Source organism: Myotis yumanensis, unplaced genomic scaffold (assembly GCF_028538775.1).
Source record: "Myotis yumanensis isolate MYYU_CA2020_CCGP unplaced genomic scaffold, mMyoYum1.0.hap1 SCAF_3, whole genome shotgun sequence".
Lineage (NCBI taxonomy): Eukaryota > Metazoa > Chordata > Mammalia > Chiroptera > Vespertilionidae > Myotis > Myotis yumanensis.
Window position 1 is genome coordinate 178,981,034 of NW_027223754.1, and position 24,961 is coordinate 179,005,994.

Below are 24,961 nucleotides of genomic sequence, written 5' to 3' on the forward strand. Positions count from 1 at the left end.
AATCAGATGATTAAAACCCGAAGGATGCAAAGTAAAGCTAATGTCGGTTTGTAATATAGCTGCTGAAAAACCAATATGGTATGTTTTCATGGGCGTGTATATGCCTGTGTATTAAAGGAGATGGTATGTATTAAGAAATGTTAGTGTCGGAGATATGGACAATTATGGAATGACTCTAGGGGAGAATACTTCAAATGATGCGGGAATGGAGAAATTGTGACCTGTGAGTAGAATAGTATCAGAAGCAAACAGAACAGATACTTGCTAGCAAGTTTTCTTAAACTTGCTATGATTGCTCCCTGTTCATCCTCTGGTTCCACCCACGGTTATCTACAAGTTCTTTCAGAGATTCTACAGTGCAAATATAGACTCTTAAACAGTCTACCAGGAAGTAAGCATGTATTCAAAACCTGGAGTTGTATTATCTTAGTTTGCACACAAACATGGGTAGGAAGTGATGTATGTGGCAGGTGGCCATCCTTTCAGGGAAATGAAAGTTTGTGTGAGGCAGATGTGATGAGTGCAACATTGGGAGGAAAACTGAGTTTCCTCTAGTGTAATCCGACTTCGGTAGAAAATGCTGAAGTTTTATACAATAGCCTTAAAGCATTCTGGAGAGTAGATGCAATCTGGCTTGGGAGAATTTGGGGGAGTTGAGTTGAGGTCCATTTGAATATCTGTAAAAAGCTCAGATCGAAAGGGTTTAGCACTTTATCTCTCTATCGGTATTTCTGTGTCATTTATTGCAAGGTTTATTCATTATCATAGGCAGAGATTGTAATGGTGAACATGACCAAATCCTTGCTTAGCCTAAGGCCCCTAGTGAAGGTAAAATGGTAGTATGTTTAGTTGCAACACTTTCCTGGAACATGGCACCTGGAAATAAGCAGACTCCAAACACCGATAAGGTTGTCATGGAGAACTACATTCCAATCTTAAAGCTGTTTCCTCCCAGAAGGGTGCATTCGACTTCTACAGGCTTCTTGAATTTTCACGTAGCACCTTTTTCTGCTGAGATGTTCTGAAAGATATCAGAAGACACCAACCCAGCAAAAATGGACTGACACGAAATTGTATGTGCTCTGCTTATGATTTCACTACAAAATACATGATCAACACTTTCTTAAAAATATGTGAATAGAAAAATATCAATTAAAACACCAAGATCAAAACACAGTTTCCCAGCATGTGCTCTGCCCAGCTAAATGTAATGATTTCGTTTTCCACAGCTCTGCCTTCATGCTACTGTGTAGAGTTAGCTTTAAAAAATCTTTCTCCTAATTTCTCCTTTTGGAAATTTTCCACCTAAAAGCAAATGTCATTCATTGCTGTGTGTTTTCACTTTAAAAATAATATATACTCGCCCTGACTGGTTTGGCTCAGTGGATAGAGTGTCAGGCCTGCAGACTGAAGGGTCTCAGGTTCAATTCCGGTCAAGGGCATGTACCTTGGTTGCGGGCACATCTCCAGTAGGGAGTGTGCAGGAGGCAGCTGGATCAATGTTTCTCTCTCATTGATGTTTCTAACTCTCTATTCCTTTCTTTCTCCCTTCCTCTCTGTAAAAAAATCAGTAAAATATATTTAAAAAAAAATAAAAAAATAAAAATAATATATACTCTTTAAAAGATTAGGAAAGTAGATAAGATTACTCATAGTTTTATCATGCAAGTTTTTATTTCTAGTATGTTGTTTCCTACATTTTAGTGACTACTAGTATACTCAGTAGAACTTTTGTCTTGCCTTTTCTGTTTGTTTGTTTGTTAATCCTCACCCAAGGATATTTTTTCCATTGATTTTTAGAGAGTGGAAGTGAGGGGGAGAGACAGAGAGTGAGAAACATCGATGTATGAGAGATACATCAATTGGTTGCCTCCTGCATGCACCTGACTGGGGCCGGGGATTGAGCCCTTGACTGGAATTTGAACCCAGGACCTTTCAGTCTGCAGGCAAGGGCTATCTTGCTTTTTAAGTCATGATATAAATCATTTTATATTCTTTATATATTTTTTATTTTTCAATTACAGTTTACTAGTACATTCAATGTTATTTTGCATTAGTTTTACTAGTAGTTGCACAACATAGTGGTTAGACAATTATATACTTTACAAAGTGTTCCCCCAATATTTCCAGTACATACCTTGCACCATATAGTTATTAAAATATTACTGACTATATTCCTTATGTTGTACTTTACTTCCCCATGACTATTTCGTAATTACCAATTTGTACTTCTTAATCCTTTCCCCTTTTCATCCAGTCTCCCAACCCCTATTCCCTTTGGGAAGCAACTATCAGTCTGTTCTCTGTATCTATAACTCTGTTTCAATTTTGTTTGTTTATTTTGTTCTTTAGATTCCATATATAAGTGAAATGACAATGGCATTTGTCCTTTCCTGATTGACTTATTCCACTTAGCATAATACCCTCTAGGTCCATCTATGCTGTCACAAATCGTATTTCATTTTTTTATGGCTGAGTAATATTCCATTGTATATATGTATGACAGCTTTTTTAATGCACTCATCTATTAATGGGTACTTGGGTTGCTTCCATATCTTGGCTATTATAAATAATGCTACAATTAATGTAAAGTTGCATGTATTCTTATAAATTATTGTTTTAGATTTCTTCAGATATACACCAAGAAGTAGAATCTCTGGGTCATAAGTCAGTTCCATTTTTAATTTTTTGAGGACCCTCCAGATTATTTTCCACAATCTGCATTACTAGCAACAGTGTACGCGAGTTCCCTTTCCTCCATATCTTCATTTATATTATTACCCTACAGGCCCGGTGCATGACATTTGTGCACTCAGGGGGAGGTGTCCCTCAGCCTGGCCTGTGCCCTTTCACAGTCCAGGAGCCCTTGAGGGATGTCTGACTGATGGCTTAGGCCTGTTCCCCACAGTTGGACATCCTTAGCGATGCCATGGAGGCGGGCCACTGCGTTCACCAGCCGTGAGCCTGGCTTGTGGCTGAGCAGTGCTCCCCCTGTGGGAGCACACTGACCACCAGCGGGGAGCTCCTGCATTGAGTGTCTGCCCCTGATGGTCAGTGTGCATCATAGTGACTGGTTGTTCCACTGTTAGGTCGATTTGCATATTACCCTTTTATTATATAGGACTAGAGTCCCGGTGCACAAAAATTTGTGTACTCAGTGGGGGGGAGGGGGGTCCACCAGGCCGGCCTGTGCCCTCTCGCAGTCTGGGACCCCTCGGGAGATAAAGACCTGCTGGCTTAGGCCTGCTCCCAGGTGGCAGAGGGCAGGCCCAATCCCTAGGTGCAGTCCCTGGTCAGGCTCAGAGCAGGGCCGATTGGGGAGTTGGGGCGCCACCCCCTGTCATGCACAGAGCAGGGCGGATAGGGAGGTCATGCTCAGGGTAGGGCCGATTGGGGGGTTGGGGCACCGCCCCCTGTCACACTCAAGGCAGGGTTGATGGGGAGGTTGCAGCGCCACCCCCTGTCATGCACAGAGCAGGGCCAATCAGGGGGTTGGGGCGCTGCCCCCTGTCACTCACAGAGCAGGGCCCATCAGGGGGGTTGGGGCTCTGTACCCTGTCACACACAGAGCAGGGTCGATCAGGGGGTTGGGGAGCTCCCCCCTGTCACAGACAGAGTAGGGCCGATAGGGGAGTTGGGGTACCACCCCCTGTCACACACAGAGCAAGGCAGATCAGGGGGTTGGGGCGCTGCACCCTGTCACACTCAGGGCAGGGCCAATGGGGAGGTTATGGCTCTACCCTGTCACACACAGAGCAAGGCCTATGGAGGGGGGTTGGGGCGCCACCCTCTATCACCCACAGAGCAGGGCCGATCAGGGGGTTGGGGCGCTGCCACTGTCACACTCAGGGTAGGGCCGATGGAGAGGTTATGGCTCTACCCTGTCACACACAGAGCAGGGCCGATCGGGGGTTGGGGCACCGCACCCTGTCAAACACAGAGCCGCAGGGCCCATCAGGGGGTTGGGGTGCCTTCCCCTGTCATGCACAGAGCAGGGCAGATAGGGAGGTTGTGGCCCCGCCCCCTGTCATTCACAGAGCCGCAGGGCGATCAAGGGGTTTGGGCACTGCCCCCTGTCATGCTGATCCTGGTGCCGGGAGCCTCGCTGCTCCACTGATCCTGGTGCCAGGAGGCATATTACCCTTTTACTATATAGAATAGAGGCCTGGTGCACGGGTGGGGGCCGGCTGGTTTGTCCTGAAGGGTGTCCTGGATCAGGGTGGGGGTCCCCACTGGGGTGCCTGGCCACTCTGGGTGAGGGGCTGAGAGCTGTTTTCAGGCTGGCGGGTGACTGAAGCTCCCAACCGCTCCTTTTTTTCTTTTTTTTCCTTTTTATTCTGGGCCAGCTTTAGCTCTGAGGCCTCGCTGCTCAAAGCAGGTTTCTGGCCTTTACCTTCTGTATTTGATACAATGTTGCAGTCCGGCTGGCTGAAGCCCGGCTGACTGAAAGCCGGTTTCTGGGGTTTTGTTTAGCTTCTATATTTGCAGCATAGTACATAGTTGCTTAGAGTTGCAGCTGAGAGGCCGGCAAGTCAGGCGGGGAACGTTGGAGTCCGCCGTCACTGGAGCAAGCAAGCCTCCCTGCTCGCTTCAGTGCATGGCTGCCGGCCACCATCTTGGCTGACAGTTAATTTGCATAAGGATATGTTGATTAGCCAATGGGAAGGGTAGCGGTCGTACGCTAATTACCATGTTTCTCTTTTATTAGTGTAGATTATTTCCTTAAGATATATTCCATTGTTCCATATTGATATAAGATTGGTTGTTTCACTATCAGCACTGGCTATCCTATATAATAAAAGTGTAGTATGCAAATTGTCCCCTCCACCGGGAGGTCGTCTGGGAGTTCAACCAGGGGTCGGGGCCAGCCGGGGGAAGGAAGGGAGTACCTGGCTGGCAGGTGCTAGGGACCCTACCAGTGCATGAATTTTGTGCACTGGGTCTCTAGTACTAAATATATTTTTGCTAATCTGACACATGAGAAGTGATATCTCACTATTATATTACTTTAATTTCTTGCCTATAATCAAACTTTTGCTAATAACATTTGTTGCAAATAATTTTCCTATTTTTGTGTTTTAATTATATTTATTAGAATTTTGATGTAAACATTTAAAATTGTGTGAATTGAATTTACTTGATATTTTGCTTTCTTTTTATAATAATGCATATGTATTTCTTATTCACAAATTGTTTAATATTTAATTCCATTTTTAATATTGAATAATAATATAGTCACTTGAATTTATTTTAATTTTAGTGTGATATAATGTGATATCCTAAAACTGTGCTACTCTCCATAAAGGTAAATAATAATCTCAACACAATTTTTTCAATAATCTTATGCTTTCCTATTGCTTTTCATTGCTTCCTTTATCATATATTGAGTTATTACAAATAATCAGGCCTGAAGAGTGTGGCCATGTGCCCACCTGTACAAGTTGCTGGCTCCATCCCCTCTCCCCCAATGTTTTGCTCTGAGACTTCAAGTACCGGTCACATTGCCAGGAGCATCCTTCAGGAGGCCCAAGTTTCTGATCTCTGTGAGGTTTACTCCCTTTGCTTTCCAAATTTACCTAGAATTCCAATAAACACAAACACCTTGCTCCTCCCAGTCCTTTAGATGTTTACTTGGCCAACATTCCGCCAAATGACATGAAAAGATAGAAAAGCCCATGGGATGCAAGCCCATCTCCAGAGCATTTGCCCCAGCAGAGCATGAGACGGAAATATTATGAACAGGATTTGGAGTATTTCTGAATGACTTCAGCATTGGGTGTGGGTGTGAGAGAGATGCAAGAGAAGCACAGGACAGAGTTCTTGCCTTGAACAAACTCATGTTTTGGTTGGGTAATCAGGATGTATATGTCTGAAATAATACACACAAGCAAGCCCATCGTGCTGCAATTCATACCATGTACACAAAAGAGAGGAAACCAAGGCGAACTTGGAGAAGTGGGGCGGTGGTGGGGGGGGAGTGAAAAAAAAGACTTTGAAATTTCTCCTTGGGTGCATCCTCCCAGGTCTTGCCCTTTTCTGAGTTATAGTTTTATTTTTTCTTCCACTCTTGGTTTGTCTTACTAATTGGGTGACCAGGTAAGTTCCTTAGCTTTTCTAAGTCTCAGTTTCTTTAACTATAAAATGGGGTAATAATAGCAATTATCTCATGGGGGTTATTAGATAATATATGAAGAGTGCTCAGCAACAGAGACTCACACATGAAAGTTATTAATGTATGTTAGTTTCCTTCATCACAGTCCATCTCTTTTCCCTCTACCAAGAAAATAAGTCGACAGAAAAAGTCAAGAACCATGGATTTCACTCATCCTATATAATAAAAGTATAATATGCAAATTGACCAAACGGCAGAAAGACCGGTCGGCGGGGGTTGGGACCGGTGAGCAGGTGGTGCCAGGCCACCCAAGGCACATGCCAGCAGGCAGAGGGAGGGGATGGTGATGTGTGTGTGTGGGGCAGTGGTGACCAGCGGCGGGGCGATGGGGCAGGCACCATGCCCTGATCGCCTACCCAGTCAGAGGGAGGTCACCAGTGACCACAGTGGAGTGAATGGGGGTGGGGCCAGCCACTCGCTGTCCCTAGATAGGCTTGCTGGGGTTGCCTCCTGCAGAGGGAGGCCACCAGCAACGGTGGTGCAATGGGGGGCATGGCTGGCGCTCACTGCCCGTGCCATCCCCTAATCTGCCTGCCAGTCACCCCCTGCAGAGGGAGGCCAGACTGCAGCTTATTTGGACATCCCCTGAGGGCTCCCGGACTAGGAGAGGGTGCAGGCTGGGCTGAGGGCCCCCCCAACCCCGCCGAGTGCACGAATTTCTGTGCACTGGGCCTCTAGTATGGGATATAAAATTGAAAGCAACAAATGAACAAACAAGAAAAACAAACAAACAAACAAACAAATAAGAACTCATAGTCACAAACATTATGGTGGTTACCAGAAGGAAGAAGATTTGATTTTGGGTGGTGGGCATACAATGCAATATACAGATGATGTATCATAGAATCGCATGCTTATAGCTTATATGTTTATTAACCAATGTTACCCCAGCAAATTTAATTTAAAAAATTGTCCTCATATCTTTCCCATTGATATTTACCAGTTGGTGAGTTTGGCCTTAGTAGTCTGTTTTGATTCATTAAGAGAGGTAAATATTTCTGAAATAAACCTTTAAGAGCAGTCCAGAGTGCTGGGGATCTTGGAAGCTGGGCTATACTTTGAGAAATCTCTCTTAGTTTGAATTTTAGGAACTGAACTGTCCAAGCTGCCCTACTTAGGGCCACCGGAAGTCTGTCAGAGGCCAGGGACAGTCCAAGTTCTGCATTACGTCTTCCCCATTGTCATCCCGGGGACCACAAGCCTGACAGGGAGCTCTGTCATTAGCTGGCAGTTTTCTCTGTGGCTTTTATCTGCTCTCTTCTGTGAAGATACAAAAGCTGTCAGCTTGGGAAGGAACAGTTGCCACGTGACACGCTGGGTGGTTTTGTGGCACCAGGCTGGAAATGGAGCCACTTTTGTTTTGTTTGTTTTTTATGACTCAAAATTTGTTTTCCCTATTATGTCTGACATTTCCTGTTAAAGATTAGATTTTCTTCTCTTACAAACATTTAAAAAAATTTCAAATATCTTTGATAGAGATCAAAATTTCAATAATTATCAAACACTGACTACTGTTTGCAGATGGGGCTGATGTGTAAATGAAAGAGCTGTTGATGGGTCTCTGGAGACAGGCCTGGTGCTGGCTTTATCCTGAGTGTGTCTTCTTACATAGGTTACAGCATCTTTCATGCTTGGTTTTCTCATGACCCTCAATATTGACTTTCTCTCACATAAGGATAGTTATAAAAATAGCTAACATTTATTCAGCACTTACTCTGCGTTAGGTGCCATGTCAAGCCCTTCAAATGTATTTTCTAATTTAAACCTCCTCACAAGGATCTTAGGAGGTAGGCACCATTATTGTCCTCATTTTACATATAAGGAAAATGAGGCCTTAGACATTATCTATTTCAGTAAAGACTGGAGGAGAGTAAATTAGTGTGTTAGTAACTTAAACCTGTTCTATGTGATGGTTGTATTCTTAAATATTCTGGTATTCAGTTATGCGATCCTTTTTAGTGTTGGATAAATGCTGTCCTGAGATTTAGCTGGAAACATAAAATTATACTTGGGAAAGAATTGTTGCAAATGGAAGTAGGCAAGATTTAAAATATTCATATACTTTCCCTTAAAAATCCTCATTTATCAAGACTGTGCCATGAGCAATTCAATGGCAGGCAATGTAAATATCTCTAAGATCCCATGACCCTATGAAATAGGTCAGAAGAATATTTTAATAGGATGTTAAATTGGGAGTTTCAAGGGAGGCATAAAATGCAATAAATAAGACCAAGATGCAAATTTTGAAAGGAAACACTTCCAAAATCAGGGCTACAATGCTTAAAAATCCTTCTCTCAGACCAAGGATATAAAACAATCGGGCTGTTAGGGAAAAGAGAGGGTTTTGTGACAGTGAGTGCTGAGCGAGCTGCTGTGTTCTGAGGCCAGCCCTGCCCCCATGCATGAGGGAGGACCCTGTGTGCAGAGGGGGTGTGGTGTGTGTCGGGGGGTAGAAGGTGGTGATTGACTTTCTTCCCATTACTCTTGCCCTGTGGACTCCTGGATGTTAGGAGCAGAGTGGCCTGGGAAGCTTCACTGGGACTTGGGCATGATGCAGTGGGAGAAGGGAAAGAGGAAGAGGAGTTTCTGAACAGGGAACATCATATTCAAAGGCACGGAGGCGAAAAGTGCCAGCTTACATGTGGGAAGTCTGGCTTTTCATGAGGAAATCAGGAATAGAAGAGTGAAAACTGAGGTTCTAAAAGGAGAAAGAGACCAGATCATGGACAGCGTGGAAGGCCAGGTCATTAAATGTCACATATTCTCAGCACAGGAGAATCCATTTAGATAGACTGATGTTCACAATATCTGATATTCACACCAGCGGATGAAAGCCTTTGAACTTCCTTCTGTAGACCATGGGGTGTCATTGTCAGTTTGTGTGGTTTTGATCACGTCAACTTTGTAAGGAAAAGGCTCTGCTTGCCATGAGGATGGCGAGTCTGGGAGGCTGGATAGGTGGACTTCAGTGAGCAGGCAACAGGATAGAGCAGAGTAAGGATGGCAGGGAAGGTAAAGGAGAGACATTTTTGAGACAATAGAAAGGAAGAAACAGGTAGAGAAAGAAATGAAAAGTGACTGCAAGACTTTGTGCCTGGATTCTGAAGAAGTTGGTGATGCCACTGGATGAAAAAGATGGGTTTTTATTGGAAGATGGAACATTTTGTTCATAGTTTGAAGGCAGAATTGACAGAATTGCTGATAGGCTGAATGTGGGGTGTTAAAGAAAGAAGTTAAAAATGATTCCAAGAGTACAGTCAATAATATAAAAGCCTAAGTGACCGGCTGACCAGCTGACCATCCAGTAGCTATGATGCGCACTGACCACCAGGGGGCAGACGCTCAATGCAGGAGTGGAAACCACAGGCATGGAAACATGGAGCAGACTGCTGAATCTCAGAGGAAAGGAGGAAGGGGGGAGGGTGGGAAGAGATTAACCAAAGATCTTACAGACAGTCCTTGGGTTACGTCGGACTTGATGTACATTGTTTCATGGTTACGTGGTTACGTGGCCATCTCCCATTTATTTATATAAAAAAAGTTCCATCATCTCGACGTATGTACATATGCGCTTTATGTTTTTTATTATTTATTTACCACAAGTAAAGATCAGGAATTGTTATCTTTCTTTTAAATTTTTTTTTATTGTTTCACTTCATTACTGCTGTGTATGTGCTCCATGTGAGTGATGTGATTATGTAGGTGGGTTCCGACTTACGGCGAAAATCACGTTACGTGGCGCCGTAGGAACAGATCTTCAACATAACCCGAGGACCTACTCTATATGCATACTAGAGGCCCGGTGCATGAATTTGTGCACTGGTGGGTCCCTCCACCTGGCCTGTGGAGAATTGGGCCAAAACTGGCAGTCTGACATCCCCCAAGGGGTCCCAGATTGTGAGAGGGTGCAGGCCAGGCTGAGGGACCACACTGGTGCACGAATCCATGCACTGGGCCTCTAGTATTATAATAATTATGTATGGTGCCAGGTGGATACTGGAAATATCAGGGGGAACATTTTGTAAAGTATATGATGGTCTCACCACTATGCTGTACACCTGAAATTAATACAAAATAATATTGAATGTAAACTGTAATTGAAAAATAAAATAAATTAAAAAAAAGGATTCCAAGGTTTCTGAGCTGAGCAAATGTAAGGACAGAGTTGCCATATAGCTAAGGCTGGGAAGACCATTTTAAGGAGCCTTTGGTGGTTAGTTGACTGTTTTGGCCATGCCAACACAGAAGTGTGACCTGATCCAGTCCTCAATGGGCAGTGGGTGGTAGGGCTGAGGTTAGAAGGAAGAAAGCCATTGGATTTGGGTACTTGGCTTGAAGTTCTTACCTGTTCATTAGCCATTAGCACAAACAATCACCTACTTGTACTGTAATATGTTGTCCACAGATAGGTTGTGTCTAGAGGAAACAAAGAAAAACATTCATGACTTTGATCAATAATTGTTGAACATCCATTGGATATATGGCACAGGACTGTGCAATATGATGAACAATAGAATGTAATCCATGGATCTCTTTGATAAACAGAAACCTTCATTTCCAGGGTCATCATCTTGTTCTGACTTAAGTTTTTAAGTAGTTCATATGTCCAATGTCTTGGGGGTCCCCAATGGTAATATCATGCGTATAGACAAAGGGGACATTCCCTCATATAACAGGCATATCTAAGTTGCTAAGTAACCTTTTCCTAAGGAGAACACAAAAGTAAAGCGAGATCTGTCAGCCGTACGGTAGGGCAATGACTAGGTCTAGTTTATCTCAACATGTACAGGCTTTGCGCTGGCATTTCCTGGATTCTGGGTCTAACATTCTGTTCTCTGTCCTCCGGGCTTTCTGAACACAAACATTTGCATATGAAGCTTGTGCTTCTTTCATCTTCCATTATGTGATTATGTCTCAAACAAAATCGTTTTTGAACTGTAGGACATTCTTGAACTGAAATTAAAATTCTGGCCAGTTGTACAAGTTGGCACACACCCCTCTGCACGCCTTGAGTTCCTTTGCTTTTCTGCAAACCTTGCTCTGTAGGGATTACTTAGGTCACAATTCTTTGGGTCCTAAGCGCTGCTCTGACCACAGAAGGATCAGAGAAGGTGTGGAAATGTGTCCAGCCACCAGTTTCATTTTGACTGCAGGAGCTTTAGGATTTGGCAGTTTAAAATTTTTTTCAATTACAGCTAACACTATTATTTTGTATTAGTTTCAGGCATACAGCATAGTGGTTAGACATCATATACTTTTCAGTATTCCCATGATATTTCCAGCACCCACATGGCACCATACATAGTTATCACAATATCATTGACTACATTCCCTGTGCTGTACTTTACACCCCCATGACTATTTTGTAACTACCAATTTGTACCTAATCCTTTCACCCGTTTCACTCACCTCCCAATCCCTCGCCTCCCTGGCAACAACAAGTCCGTTCTCTGTATCTATGAGTCTGATTCAGTTTTGTTTGTTTATTTTGTTCTTTAGATCCCACATACAAGTGAAATCATATGGTATTTGTCCTTCCCCAGAGCCGGCAGCTTTAAAAGTCTGCAAACGAAGACGCAGTGACAGTGGGCTCCGGGGGTGGAAGGTTAAACCTGGGGTCTGGGCTCCGAGTTCACAGCAGGGGGCGCAGTCTTGGAGGCTTCAGAGAAGCTTTACCGCCAGCGGTTGGCTATAAAAATGGGTGGCCAAGTGACGCTTCGCTCCCCCGAGGCTGCCTCCACCTGGGCGTCTGCTGACAGGTCAAGTTGCACGAACGCCATGTACCTGAGATAAAAACCCAAACGGCACACTCCACATAGAGACCCTTTCCTTCCTTCTGCCCTTCCTCTCCCTCTTATTTTCTTTATTATGTATTTATCTTTTATTTCTATTTTTCTCTTTATTTCAGAAGACACCTTCTTCTCCCTTCATCAGCAAACTACCCACCCTCGCGCATCCCACTCCGGCTCCTTTTCATCTTCAGGCGAAGCGCTGGCTCAGCCCATTGCTCCAGCCCTTCGCCAGGTCTCACCCTCACTGCCTCCTTCAAGCTGCGGGAAAGCGTGTCCGCCCGCCATCCTTCACTTCCCCAGCGGGGACTGCCACACCCCAGGTTGAATCTCCCCCGGGCGCTATCCCGCGCGGCCTCTCTGGCCCCGGGCCCCCGCCACCCCTCTAGCGCCTCCCGGCGGCCAGCCCGCCAGCCGAAGCGGCCGCCGCGCGGCTTCCCGGGTGGCCCGGCCTCCCCGGAGTCGCCCCGCCCCGGCCCAGCTCCGCCCCCGGCCGTTGCTCCCTGATTGGCCTCCCACTCCCTCCTCCCCAGGCGCCTCTCCTCCCCTGCGCCCAATGGGCACCACCACCTGGTCCAAAAATTCCCCCGAGGGCACCAGGAGGCTCGGCGGCCACCCCCAGTGTCCCGGTGGCAGGGCCGGCGGCGGCGGGGCGCAGAGAAGGGAGGGGGCCAGGAGGACGCAGGAGGAGGAGCAAAGGTGTTGGAGAGCAAACTTCGGAAAGGAACAGGAAACCTGCCGGGGAGGCGACCGCTTCGGCTCCCAGGCGCCCGGGCTGCGCGCGTCGCGGGGTGTCCGCGGCTGCGGCTTCGCTCCCCACGCGCGGGGCAGGGCTGAGCCGACCCCCGGTCCCTCCGGCCGTGCCCTCTGCAGCCGCTCCCGGCGCTGCAGCCGTGCGCTCCGTTCCGCCTCCGCCGCGGCGGCTCCCCGGAGAGGGCGGCGAGGGCGCAGAGAAGAGGAAGGACGTCTACTCCGGAGTATGAAGCAGCATGTCTGATAAAATGTCCAGCTTCCTCTACATCGGGGACATCGTGTCCCTGTACGCGGAGGGCTCGGTCAACGGCTTCATCAGCACTCTGGGGTAAGCCGGGGCGGGCTGGGCTGGGCAGCGCGGTCGTCTCCTCGGCGCGCAGCTGAGTCCTGCGGCTCCCGCCTCGCGGGGCCCGGCCTCCGGGCTGGGGCTGCGCCCGCGGACTGCGCGGTGCGCTCGGCTCGCCCGCGCGCAGGAAGCTGCCCGGAGAGGCTAGGTTTTCTCCAACTCAGAGACGCATCCGAAAAGGAGGAAGTGATTCAGAAGCCCTGAGACAGGCCCGGCGAAGTCTTCGCCGGCTGCTCCACGGGCTGTTTTGATTGCAATGTTTTTTCCCTCCTTAAAGGTGAAGCATCACACCTCCTCTCCCCAATCGTTTCTCGCTACCGCTCTCTACCCGTGTCTCTCAGGACTCGGTTTGTAAGAGCCGGCGGTAAAAGTCCGTGGCCTAGGACCTGTTAACGCCAGCGAAGTGGTGAGCTCAAGTGTGGTTTTGCCCTGCGGGTGCAGCGGCCCATGCCCTCTTCGCTTAAGTAATTTCCTTTTTGGCCGCGCCAAACCGGGACTCGCCCCGCCATCCGGGCAGCCTAGGGCCCTCGGGGCGCTGGGACCCTCGGAGGTCACGTCGGCCTCCGGGGTGCTAGAACACAGACCTACTTTCTCCACTCCCCGGGGCTTGGCCCACTGAGATGATGAACCTCACCTGGAACTCAGCTAAGGGCAATGCCCTTGAGATTCGCGTTGACTTATGAATGGGATACATATTAAAACCGCGTGCTAGATGGTTCAATAGGACTTCTTTGATGGCTAGTATTTTCACTGTCTCGATTGAGAAAATCAGGTCGCAGTTCAAATGCACACCTCAATATATTCGATGAGCATGTATTTAGTTGTTACTTCATGGTCTCAGCAAAGTAGACTGCTGAGTTCAGAGAATTCAGGCTGCGGAACTGGTGTTTCTACTCGGTCACTGTTTTCTGCCGTGAGGTTTTAGAATACGTGACTTAACATGCAGTGCCCTGGAGTGTGACTTCCAGCCCTGTTATAACGGAGTGGTGACTACTCTGCAGGGGGGCGTAGAAGTCGCCAGAACTTCCAGTTTCTGTTCTGTGTGCACCCACCTCTCCCCATGGGTGAAAGAAGGAAGGTAGATTTAATTTAATCCCTTTAAGATCAGTGTTATTTACTTGTGAAACTGAAGCGTGGGGGTAAAAAAGCCCGGCCAGTGCTTAATGCTGGGTTTGTAAGTCTTGAGCTACCATTTGTTTCTGGAAGAATTCATAGTGTTAGTTCAGTTATTTTGGGCCCCCAACAACGTTTTGCCAGCGAACTTCGCTGCATTTCTCACTTAGCCTCCACAGACTCCATACCTGTGGCAGTGAAGCAGGGAGTGCTCCAGGGCCGGGATGCTTGGGGTCCAATCCTGGCTTTTCCACCTGTGACCCTTTTCACCCCAAGGAAGTTACATAATTGCTGTTTCTCAGTTTCCTCACGTTTGAAAAAAAAAAAACCCACGGAGAATAATGGTTTCTGTCTCAGAGGGTTGTGGTGAGGAAGAAGTTAATTAATATATGTAAAGTGCTTGGCATGGTGTCTGTCAGTGAATAAGCACTTATATAAAGTGTTACTATTGTAACCATGAGCAATGGTTACAGTGGTGGACAAAATAATAAAAAGGGTTAGGAATAAAGTGTACAATCTGGACAAACAAAAAGTCATGTTTTATAGAATATGGGTAGCTATTTGCACGGAGGGCTTTCGATGGGAAATCAGGAAGCTACAACTTTAGCAGTTGTGGAGTCTGCCCTTCTCATTTTAGAGATATAGGAACCGAGGGCAAGAGAAATGACGAGACCTAGCCAATAAACAGAGGGCGTTAATGCCACAGCTGGAACTGCTGCCCTGTCTCCAGATTCCCACTCAAGAGCTAGTTTCTTTGGTTGCACATCATAATCTTTAAGCCTTGAGTAAAATATTAACTTGACCTTTTGTGTAGTATATACGTTTGTATAAATATTGCTTATTTGTATCCAGTAGTTCTTGCTGGCGTTTTGGAAACTTAAGTTTCCTTACAATGTGTTTGTGCAGTATTGTTTTCTGTTAACAAACCGAGTCTTGAGGTTGCTATCACAAGACCTTTGTGCAGCTGATTCTAAGTTGAGGATCTTTAGAAATGCTGCTATTGGTGAAGCCTGGTGTTTTGATTGGGTATTCTTTTTTTTTTTTTTTTTTTTTTTAATATTTTAACCTGTGGAACCTCATTGTCCTTTTAGGAGTTATATTCTTTTAGGGGTGATAAAGCCCCAGGAGCTTGTCTGTATGCCACATGAAATGTTTTCTAGGCAGAGTAGCATCATCTATTTTGTTCACTTAGAATACAGTTGGTAGAGATGTATTTTTGCAAGTTGATTTTGGGGCTATGAAATCAAAGCGGCGTGGTGGTTATGGTTTTTCATTATATCGTTGTAGAGTCATTATTTATACACTTTCTGTGTCAAAGACAGAGTTCATGCCTCTAGTTGAATTTTCTTGCTCTTCTATTAGGTGAAGATCTTGTTCTAGGCCTGCTGCTAATTAGCCACGTGACCTTGTTCATGTCATATTCTCTTTTTGTGTCAGCTGTGCCCATTCCCCTGGGGTATTATAAAATTGAATGAAAGAGACAGAAAATGAGAGTCCATTTTTTGGAAAGTGCTAGGAAAATCCACATTATGCTTATATATTTGTGGCCCTTAAATTTATTCAAAAGATGTGTGGATTGTTAAAGTGAATCAGGACCTGGATTGTAGACATTGGCATTGTATTTAGTCAAAACAGTTTGTTCCCCTTAATATTAAAAACTCAATGGAAGAGCTAAAAATCAGGCTTAAAGTTTCTGATTCTATTTTAGCTCTTTAGCTGTTTGACACTTTTGACAGCAGCAGGATGTTTTTTGTTTTTTTAAAATTCAACTTAGGAGGGTGGTTAATGAGAACTGAGTTTACACAGCATTTTGAGGTAATTAGTAATACTTGTCTGCAGATAAAATTTGCCTGATTTTCAACATTTAAAGATGTAAATAAATTTGGGAGGATATACATTATTATTTAGCTTTGGGAATTTTTGCAATTAGGTAACACATTTTTCAGTTGGAAAAAATCACCGAGTTTCACTGTATTAGAGTTTATCAGGCCCTTCTTTAAAGGCCCTTCTGACTGGACATGTGGGAGGATTTTCTTAGGCTCTGTGACGCAGCTTGTAAGTTTGTTTCCCAGTCTGTGAGAAATTAGAATGCCCCAGTTGCAAAGATTTGCATTTTCCCTAGTTATTCTTTAACCAGGGTTTACCTCATATTTCTGAATACTGAATTGTTCGTTGCAAACTGAAGTATTCTTTTCCCAGTTTGTGTAGGTGCAAAGGGGACCTGCTATGTATTTTCTAACTTAAATTTTCATCTAAACATCCATTTTGGAAACACATTGACTTAAGGAAAACTGCTTTAAATCTTATTGAGTGAAGATGGCAAATATTTTAAATAAATGAATTTTTGCTACTGGTGTAATTTAGGGCTATAGTTTTTATTTTAAAAATGAAGAAGGGAATTTCGGAATGTGCTGTATACCATTTTGAATACAGTATTAAATTGTCCCTTTCCTCTTTCTCCCTTTTCTTTACACTGAGATTTTCTTCTTTGGATGTTGCCACATCAGATACTTCATATTTCTGGTTACCTCAAGTTGGTCAATGATCAGGCACCACGTGGTGGGAATGAGCATAGCAGAATTCCAAGAATGGATGGGATAGTAAAAGCAGTGAAAGGTATAGAATCCCTTCATTGTCTATTCTTTGCATGGTTGACAGATTGGTAAATGACAAGTGTGCATATATGTATTGGTGTGTGTGTGTGCGCACACGTAGATCTCAGGATCTATCAAGAATCAACACCTACTAGTTAAGGTCTCAGAAAATTGTCAGGTGACCACACTTTGAGGCAGTGACTGCAATAGCCCCACAAGGCATAAGAAGGCTTTGGTCAACTGCATATTACAACAGTGGTCCCGTAAAGATTATAATGGAGCTGAAAATTTTCTGTCACCTAGTGACTTCTTAACCATGGTAACATCTATATATATAAAAGCCTAAGCGACTATTACAACCAGTCGACTGAATGACCGGTCACTATGACGTGCACTGACCACCAGGGGACAGACATTCAACGCAGCCAACCTCCCGTGGTCCTTCCCCCTCGCCGGCAGGCCCTGATCGGCCCTGATTGCCAGCCAGGTGGAGGGACCCCACCCGTGCATTAATTTGTGTACCAGGCCTCTAGTCTGTCCTATATAATAAAAGGCTAATATGCAAATTGGCCAAACGGTGGAATGACTGGTTGCTATGACACGCAATGACCACAAAGGGGAAGATGCTCAATGCATGAGCTGCCCCTGGTGGTCAGTGCACTCCCACAGGGGGAGCGCCGCTTAGCCAGAAGCCGGGCTCACGGCTGGCGAGTGCAGTGGTGGTGGCGGGAGCCTCTTGGACATCCCCCGAGGGGTCCTGGACTGTGAGAAGGCACAGGCCGGGCTGAGGGTCCCCCCTGCCCTGAGTGCATGAATTTCATGCACTGGGCCTCTAGTATATATATAAAAGCCTAAGCGACCGAATGACTGGTCCACTGGTCACTATGATGGAGCTGCCTCCTCGTGGTCAGTGTGCTTCTACAGCCAACCTCCTGCAGCTGTCCCCTCCTGCGGTTCCTCCCCCTGGCTGGCCAGCCCTGATCGGCCCTGATGGATCGCAGGTCAGGCTGAGGGACCCCACCCGTGCACGAATTCGTGCACTGGGCCTCTAGTCTTAACTTAAAACATTACTCACATGTTTGTGGTGATGCTGGTGAACACAATCCTACTGCACAGTCAGCTTTATAACAGTGTAGTACATGCAATTACAGTAATAGGCTAGATATCTGTGTAAGTGCAGTCTATGATGTTTGCCTGGGGAAATCACCTGAGGACACATTTCTCAGAAAGTGTCCTTGTCGTTAGGAGGCACATGACTATAGTCTCTTAGCCAGAGAGATCAGGGCTCTCATTATTACTTCCTGTTTGATTTTGGCCAATTCAGTGAACTTTTCAGTTCCTTTGTTTCCATGTTCAAAGGTGGACATCAGATAGTGTGATGGTGGGTCACACAGTTTATAATTCTGACTTAATTCCTTTGATGAACAAAACTGTGTAAATGGTTATATTTATTCTCAATTACAGTTCCTTGAATTTCCTTGCCTGATCTTTTTCCTGCTTACACTTAAAAAAAAAATTAAATGCTTACAGGCTTGATTTATTAACTTTTCTTTGTTTTACTCAATTATGCTGTTATTATAGTCTTAAAAATCTCTTATTAGGATTGTTTGATTAGTGGAAGTTATAGATGAACCAAGGAATGGTTATAGCCAAATTATTTTTGCATAATTTGTAAGTTATCTTTAGTATCTTCCAAATAGAACCCTTCCAAGTAACCGCCACCATTTCCTGCTAAACTAGGTATGTGAACGTAGCTTTGTTTTGACTAAGGCATATGTTATTGTGATAAAATATAAAAAATCCAGTGGACATTTGCATGTGTGTTTAGGGGGGAGGAAGAATACTGAGTTGCTTTGGAGGGCTAAGGGTTAGTGGTGTTGTGTTATGGAACCTGGAATCAGCTTGAATATAAAGACAGTTTCTGAAGTGGTGAACATAAAGTCTATTTTAAGCCGAAAGGGTGGCTATTTCTTAAACTTAGAAGTCTATTCCATAAATAACATTGCAGCTTTTAGACCCTCTCTTAGAGAGCTCAGTCAGGTAAACAATCCTCGCTCTTCAGGTGCCCCTGATTCTTGGCTTTGGTAGAATAGGACTCAGGGCAACTGCTTGGCCTCATTCTACGTTTAACAGAAGGTGTTTTTTTTTTCCTTCACAGGTAACATTTTTGATAACCACATTTTCCCTTTGGAACTGTTCTAATACAGATAGTATGTAGATAACTTACAGAATATAGACATAATACCACAGATTCAAACTTTAAAATGAATTCTAGGCACAGGGTGTGGCTTCATATGTAAATGTAAAAGAAGAAATAACTGGACTTTTCTGACAAATTTAGAGCATAATAACAGAATGAACTTTATTCTTCTTTATATCAGAATTTGGTTAAGGAGTCACCAGGGTATAATCAAAGTAGTGAAACTTTGATGTTCATTCACTCATTCATTCATTTATGTAATGTATAAAACCAAGCCTTTCCAATGTATTGATGCCTTTTTTTGTGTGTGATTATCATTCTACTCCCATGCAGATTTAGGTGGGGAAGTCTTTAATATATGCCTTTAGAAAATCATGATTCTAAGTGAAATTATATAAAATAAGACACATGGAAAATAGGGAAAGAAAATCGAATTGTGTTGGCACTGCATGATAAATGGATGGATGGTTTTAATTTTTATATCTTATATATTTCCTTAGATTCTGTATATGTTACTTGCACACCTATTACTTTTATAGTCAGGTAAGTTCACTGAAATGAAAATAATGTTTTTAAGCATTCTTAAGTTTCATATTACTGTTCATTGACAATATTTATTTTAAAAAGCACAAATAAAGCATTTCCCTGGTCATGGTCAGTGGAGGAAAACCACAAACTAGGAAATTGCATGTTGCTGAAATAGATGGTCATATGTTTACCATGAAATATTTTTGTTCATGGTTATTATTGGTATTTTAAAGTGTATTATGGAAAAATGTTTGCCTGCCCAGTAATGCTGAATAATTATGAATGGGTTGATTTAACTTATGCCGTAAATATATAGTCTGTTTAATTTTAGAAGAAGTCTGTTTACGAATGTAAGAAGTGTGCACTTTAGCAGGGCTGACTTGGTCATTTTAGTAAGCTTCGTACTCACTATGATACTTTTATTGCCTGAGTCAGTTTCTGTAGGTATTAGTTTGTGAGAGATTTGTGTGTGTGTGTAGGTGTGTGTCTGTGTGTGACTGAAATCAATTGATTAAATACTTTTATTGAATGTCTTTGGAATGGATGGATTAGCTCTCTCGAAATTTAAATCAATGATTGGTTAACCATTGCTATTTTGTAGTTTATACTAATGCACACCCACACATCTCCAATGCTTAATTAAAAATAAGTTAAATTATTTACAGTGGACAAATTTGACAAACTGCTTTAATCAAGTGATCAAGGTTATGGTCACCAGCTGATGTCATGTGATGAGAGGGGCCCTTCACTTTTGTGGTATTCTCCTCTAAAACACCTCCCACCAGTATAATTAGGAGAAAAAAAATCCAAATTGAGGGATGTCCTACAGAATACCTGACTAGTATTCTTCAAAACTGTCGAATTGATTAAACAAAAAACAAAACAAAGAACAAAAACTAGAGACACAAAGCAAGGAAAGACTGAGAAATTGTCACATTGTAGACTCAGGAGAAGTGATGACTAAATACAGTGTGGTATGCTGAACTGGGTCCTGGAACTGAAAAAGGATGCTAATGGGAAAACTGGCAATGCAAATAAAATCTGGAGTTTTGGTCCTACTACTGTGTGAATGTTCATGTCTTAGTTTTGATGCACTATGGTTATGTAAGACGCTAACATTAGAGGAAACTGGGTGAAGGGGTGAAGTACATGGGAACTCTCAGTATTATTTTTGAAACTTCTCTAAAATTATTCCAAAATAAAAAAAAATTACTAACAAAAAGAATATGTTAAATTATCAAGTTATTCAGAAAAAACCTTTAATCCTAAAGTTAAAAATGTGTCTACACACATCATGAATCAAGCCCATGCAACTTTCCTGATGATTGTTGCAGATTGAATCATGAATTCACTCAACCAATATTTAATGAGCTCTGACTGTGTTTTAAGCATTCTTCAGTTTCTTATTACTGTTCATTGACAACATTTATTTTAAATATTGAGCTCTGACTATGCTGGGGCTTGCTGCAGATTGAATCATGAATTCACTCAACCAGTATTTAATGAGCTCTGACTATGTGCTGGGGGTACAGGATCAAGAGATGGCAGATATTAACCTATATTTAATTATCCTATATAATAAAAGCCTAATATGCTAAGTGTCCAGTTGTCCAGTCCTCCATTCAACCAATCAAAGCATAATATGCTAATGATATGCTAAGGCCGCTCAACTGCTTGCTATGACATGCACTGACCACCCGGGGACAGACGCTCTGACCGATAGGTTAGCTTGTTGCTGGGGTCTGGCCAATCGGGACTGAGTGGGATGGGCCAGACACACCCTGGAGCCCTCCCACGGTCCCTCCCTGGCTGGCCTACCTCCCTCGTCCCTCCCCGGCCATTGAGCATCGGTGGGGTCCCTTGGCCTGGCCTGAACCCTCTCGCAATCCAGGACCCCTCAGGGGATGTAAGAGAGCCGGTTTTGGCCGATCCCACAGGCCAGGCCTCTAGTTATCTCAAACTCAAACTTTTTTTGAGAATGTGTATGACACTTGGCTAGGATCGATGGGAGACATGAAGGCATTTGATAACCTTTTTTCTCCCATTATTGTAAATGCCACAAGATCAGGAACTGACTCTGTTTTTTTTAATCCTTTTATTCCTGGGTGTGTGATAATTCCATAGTAGGTGTTTAAGAAGTAATTGTGAAATCAATGTAGGAATTATTTAGTAATGGAGATAAGCCTAGTATTGAAAAATCAAACATAAAGCAAAATTTTTTCCCAAATGCCATAATGATTTTGAAAACAGTATAATAGGGAGTCAGAAGAGGATTCTTTCTCTTAGCCTAGGGTGATCTGGAGAGGGCTTCAAGGAGGAGGTGGTATTTGAGCTGAACTTTGAAGGACAATCAGGATGGATAGTTGTCCTAAGTCTATACCTGTAATTTGATCATATATTCTTGGAACTTTTTTCTTTCACTGAAAAAAATTGAAGTTTTACTGTTCATTCTAATAGCTCCAAAAAAGGAAGCTAACAATTTGATAGCATTCTAATATGCAAAGACAGAAGACAGTCTAAGAACATATTTTATCCTTATTTACCAAACATGAGAACTTTGTTTGGTTCAGACCCTCTGAGTTTATTTAGATTGCCTTCATACCTTGTCATGAAGGCCGAGTTTAGACCTGAGATAATGAGGACAGGACTACAAAGCCCAGTCAAGAAGACACTTGGCAATTATATGGGAGAATTTATGCAATGTTTCCATCTCCATTGGATATTTTCTTTTTATTTTTTTCCTCCTTATTTCTCTCCATTCCCAGTGTTTCATAGTTTTTCTTCATTAATCATGAACTTAAAGTGTTATAGATCCCTGGAAACTTTGGTAATAAGGACAACTTTCTATCTAAAATAGTTCTAAATGTTTTTGCGTCACTGTGCCTATGACTGTTCAGTGCACACACGTACACGCACATACACCACCCTGGGATAGATGGTATGTATGGAGTCCAGTATGACCTTTTTTTCCTTTTGGCATTTTAAAACAAGTGATAAAGATCACAGGTAGAAGAATCCCATGAATGCAGGAAAAGACTTAGGAAGTGCACTAAAAAAAGACTTAGGAAGTGAACAAAACATAATCTCTGGTTATATCTAAATTCTTACAATTCAAACTGTGTTATTGAGGTTCATTCTCTTACTAAGAGGTGTTTGAGCCACTGTTAAAATGCCATCATAAAAATCTCTGTGAAAATTGCAAAATGCTGGACTTTTATTATACAATAGTTATCCAAAGCAATTTCTCAATACAGTCCTAGGGAAAACTGAGGTTTTCAGTTAAGTAATTCCTAGATATCTAGCTCTACTAGACCTTGTGGCAATGACTAATTATGAAACAGTCACTAATAGCAGACACTACCACTCTCCACATATTACCTCCTATTGAAAAGAGGTTTCTTCAGATTATGTAAGGAATTATATGGGTAATTAGAGCTAAATATAAGAGCCTAAACAAACAAAGACCAATGAAAAACAAAACTGGGTTAAAATGTTGTCAGTTAACTTTTCTAGCAGCAACTCAAAGTGTATAATTTGTAATGTGCTCTCCAGCTCCTGTTTCTACTCACATTTAGTTAAATTATTTGCAATCCTTCTATTGAATTGTCTTGGAACTCTTGAAAAACAATGTATAAGTATCCCTTGCTGTCACAATTCTTAATATCCGATCTCCAAAGCCCATAGGATTTGAAAGGCAAAGGAAACATATATCACTTTGCCCACATGGGTAAAGCTTAAGAATTGAAAGAGTATATTGTATTAGAGGTAAGGCACGTTTGTTTGTAAGGAGCAGAAGCTATCTCTGGCTAACTTAAGCCAAGAAGGCAATTTCTTAGAAGGATATTGGAGGAGCTCAAAGAAATTGAATGATGAGCTCAACAACTGAAGAAAGGCAGACACTCGGGGCTTCTGTGGGAACCTCATAGCAGAACCGTCTCTCTGATCCTTTACATGGCTCATATACAGTATTTCCTAGACTATGTGTCTCTATTCTTAAATTTCAAATTACAGAGTGATAGAATTTAGCCTCACTTGGACTATTCACTTATGTGCACGAAGTCAAGTCACAATGCCAGATCCGATGATCAGGGAAGTCCCTGTAAGCAGGGCTCTGATTTCTGTCTGCTTCTAAGGAAGTGTTTTATGGGGGAAAGAGAACAAAAAGGCTCCAGGGCATGAGCTTAGATGTCATCACTTAGTAGATAATTTAATAGTAACTTCATAGTGCCTTTTAAAAGAAATTGTGGTAAAATATCCATAACATAAAATATTTATCATCTTAACCATTTTAAGTGTAAAAAATCATTGACATTAAGTACATTCACAATATTGGGAAACCTTCCCCACTGTTCATTTCCAGAAAATTTTCATCATCTCAAACAGAAATTCTGTACCCTTGTGATAATAACTCTCTCTCCTGTATCCACCCCCTTCATAACTCCTGGTCTCCTTTCTGTCTGTGAATTTATCTATTCTAGGTGCCTTTTATATACGGAATCACACAATATTTGGCCTTTTGTGTCTGGCTTCATTTACTTAACCTAATGTTTTCAAGAGTTACCCATGTTGTAGCATGTATCAGTACGCCATTCCTTTTATTGCTGAATATTCCATTGTAAGGATACATTAGATTGTGTTTATCCATTCATCAGTTGATGGACATTTGAATTGTTTCTACATTTTGACTATTATGAATAATGCTGTTATGAATATTTGTTTGCAAGTTTCTGTGTGGACATATGTTCATAATTCTTTTGGGTATACCTAGCATGGAATTGCTGGGTCATATGGTAACATATTTAACATTTTGCCTCAGCCTTTCCTATTCTACTTATCCCGCTTTACATTTTTTCACATCCTCTTATTACAGGAAATAGACTTTACTATTTATTGTACTCAGTGTTTATCACCTGTCTATTCCTGGTTGGATGTGAGCTCTTTGAAGGCCAGGGATCTTTTATTTTGTCACTGAGTGTCTCAAGGGCTTGGCTCCATAAATATTTATTGAATGAATATTTGGTGCATTAAAATATACCTATCCTCAAATCTCTAAGTAACTGTTAACATCAGTTCCTCTCTGGAAAAAAGACAATGTAATTGTTTGTACTTATTAAATGTTTTGAGATTCCGTGCTGGTATTTCTTTTAAAACGAATGAAGGTTGTCATTGGATTTATGATGCCATTAAATCTTGCTATAATAGGTACTTTAATAATCTCATATATCTACACTTGCCTTGCCCAACATCTGATAAAACTTATAGTCTGGAAAGGGTAATTATATATCTTTATTTAATGGTTTGCTGGCTATAGCCACATTAAAGAAAAGTTAATATTTCTAAAAGTTTAGCTTTGTTTTTACATGTGCAAAGAGTGAGTTTGTAAGCATTTTATGAGACCATTTCTTAATTTAGATTGGCTCGTTCTCTTGATGGATAATAAATAATGCATCCAGTACTTTAACTACT

General features: G+C 42.8%; 1 protein-coding gene across 1 annotated transcript in view; it reads left to right on the plus strand.

The window, feature by feature from the left end:
• Window positions 1-12,523: 12,523 nt before the first annotated feature.
• The window catches only part of ITPR2 (inositol 1,4,5-trisphosphate receptor type 2), a 425,687-nt gene continuing 413,249 nt past the window's right edge, over window positions 12,524-24,961 (plus strand). Inside the window, exon 1 of the mRNA XM_070410528.1 lies at window positions 12,524-13,042. Within this exon, the coding sequence (XP_070266629.1) occupies window positions 12,951-13,042 (92 nt within the window). The 5' untranslated portion in view covers window positions 12,524-12,950. The remainder of the gene's footprint in view (window positions 13,043-24,961) is intronic.